The sequence below is a fragment of the Bombus impatiens genome, unplaced genomic scaffold (genome assembly GCF_000188095.3).
Source record: "Bombus impatiens unplaced genomic scaffold, BIMP_2.2 scf_1461, whole genome shotgun sequence".
NCBI classification, from domain to species: Eukaryota; Metazoa; Arthropoda; class Insecta; order Hymenoptera; family Apidae; genus Bombus; species Bombus impatiens.
This window is the reverse complement of record NT_177880.1, coordinates 1-316: the sequence shown is the minus strand read 5'-3', so window position 1 is coordinate 316 and position 316 is coordinate 1. Positions and strand designations below refer to the sequence as shown.

General features: G+C 60.8%; 1 protein-coding gene across 1 annotated transcript in view; it reads left to right on the top strand.

Annotated features, from left to right (window-relative positions):
* The window catches only part of LOC117152402 (collagen alpha-2(IV) chain-like), a gene marked incomplete at its 3' end in the record, with an annotated part of 18,483 nt that extends 18,198 nt beyond the window's left edge, over window positions 1–285 (top strand). The window contains exon 5 of the mRNA XM_033324073.1: window positions 1–285. This exon is cut by the window's left edge and continues 2 nt beyond it. Coding sequence (XP_033179964.1) covers window positions 1–285 — 285 coding nt within the window.
* Window positions 286–316: the final 31 nt, after the last annotated feature.

Genomic DNA, 316 nt, shown 5'->3' with positions numbered 1-316 from the left:
AACCCGGCTACCCTGGAACACCACCACAACCCGGATACCCAGGCACACCTGGAACACCTGGTACACCGGGAACACCAGGGTATCCTGGAACACCACCCCAACCTGGATACCCAGGTAAACCCGGAACACCTGGCACTCCTGGCACACCTGGAACGCCAGGGCAACCCGGCTACCCTGAAACACCACCACAACCCGGATACCCAGGCACACCTGGAACACCTGGTACACCGGGAACACCGGGAACACCAGGGTATCCTGGAACACCACCACAACCTGGATACCCAGGTAAACCCGGAACACCTGGCACTCCTGGCAC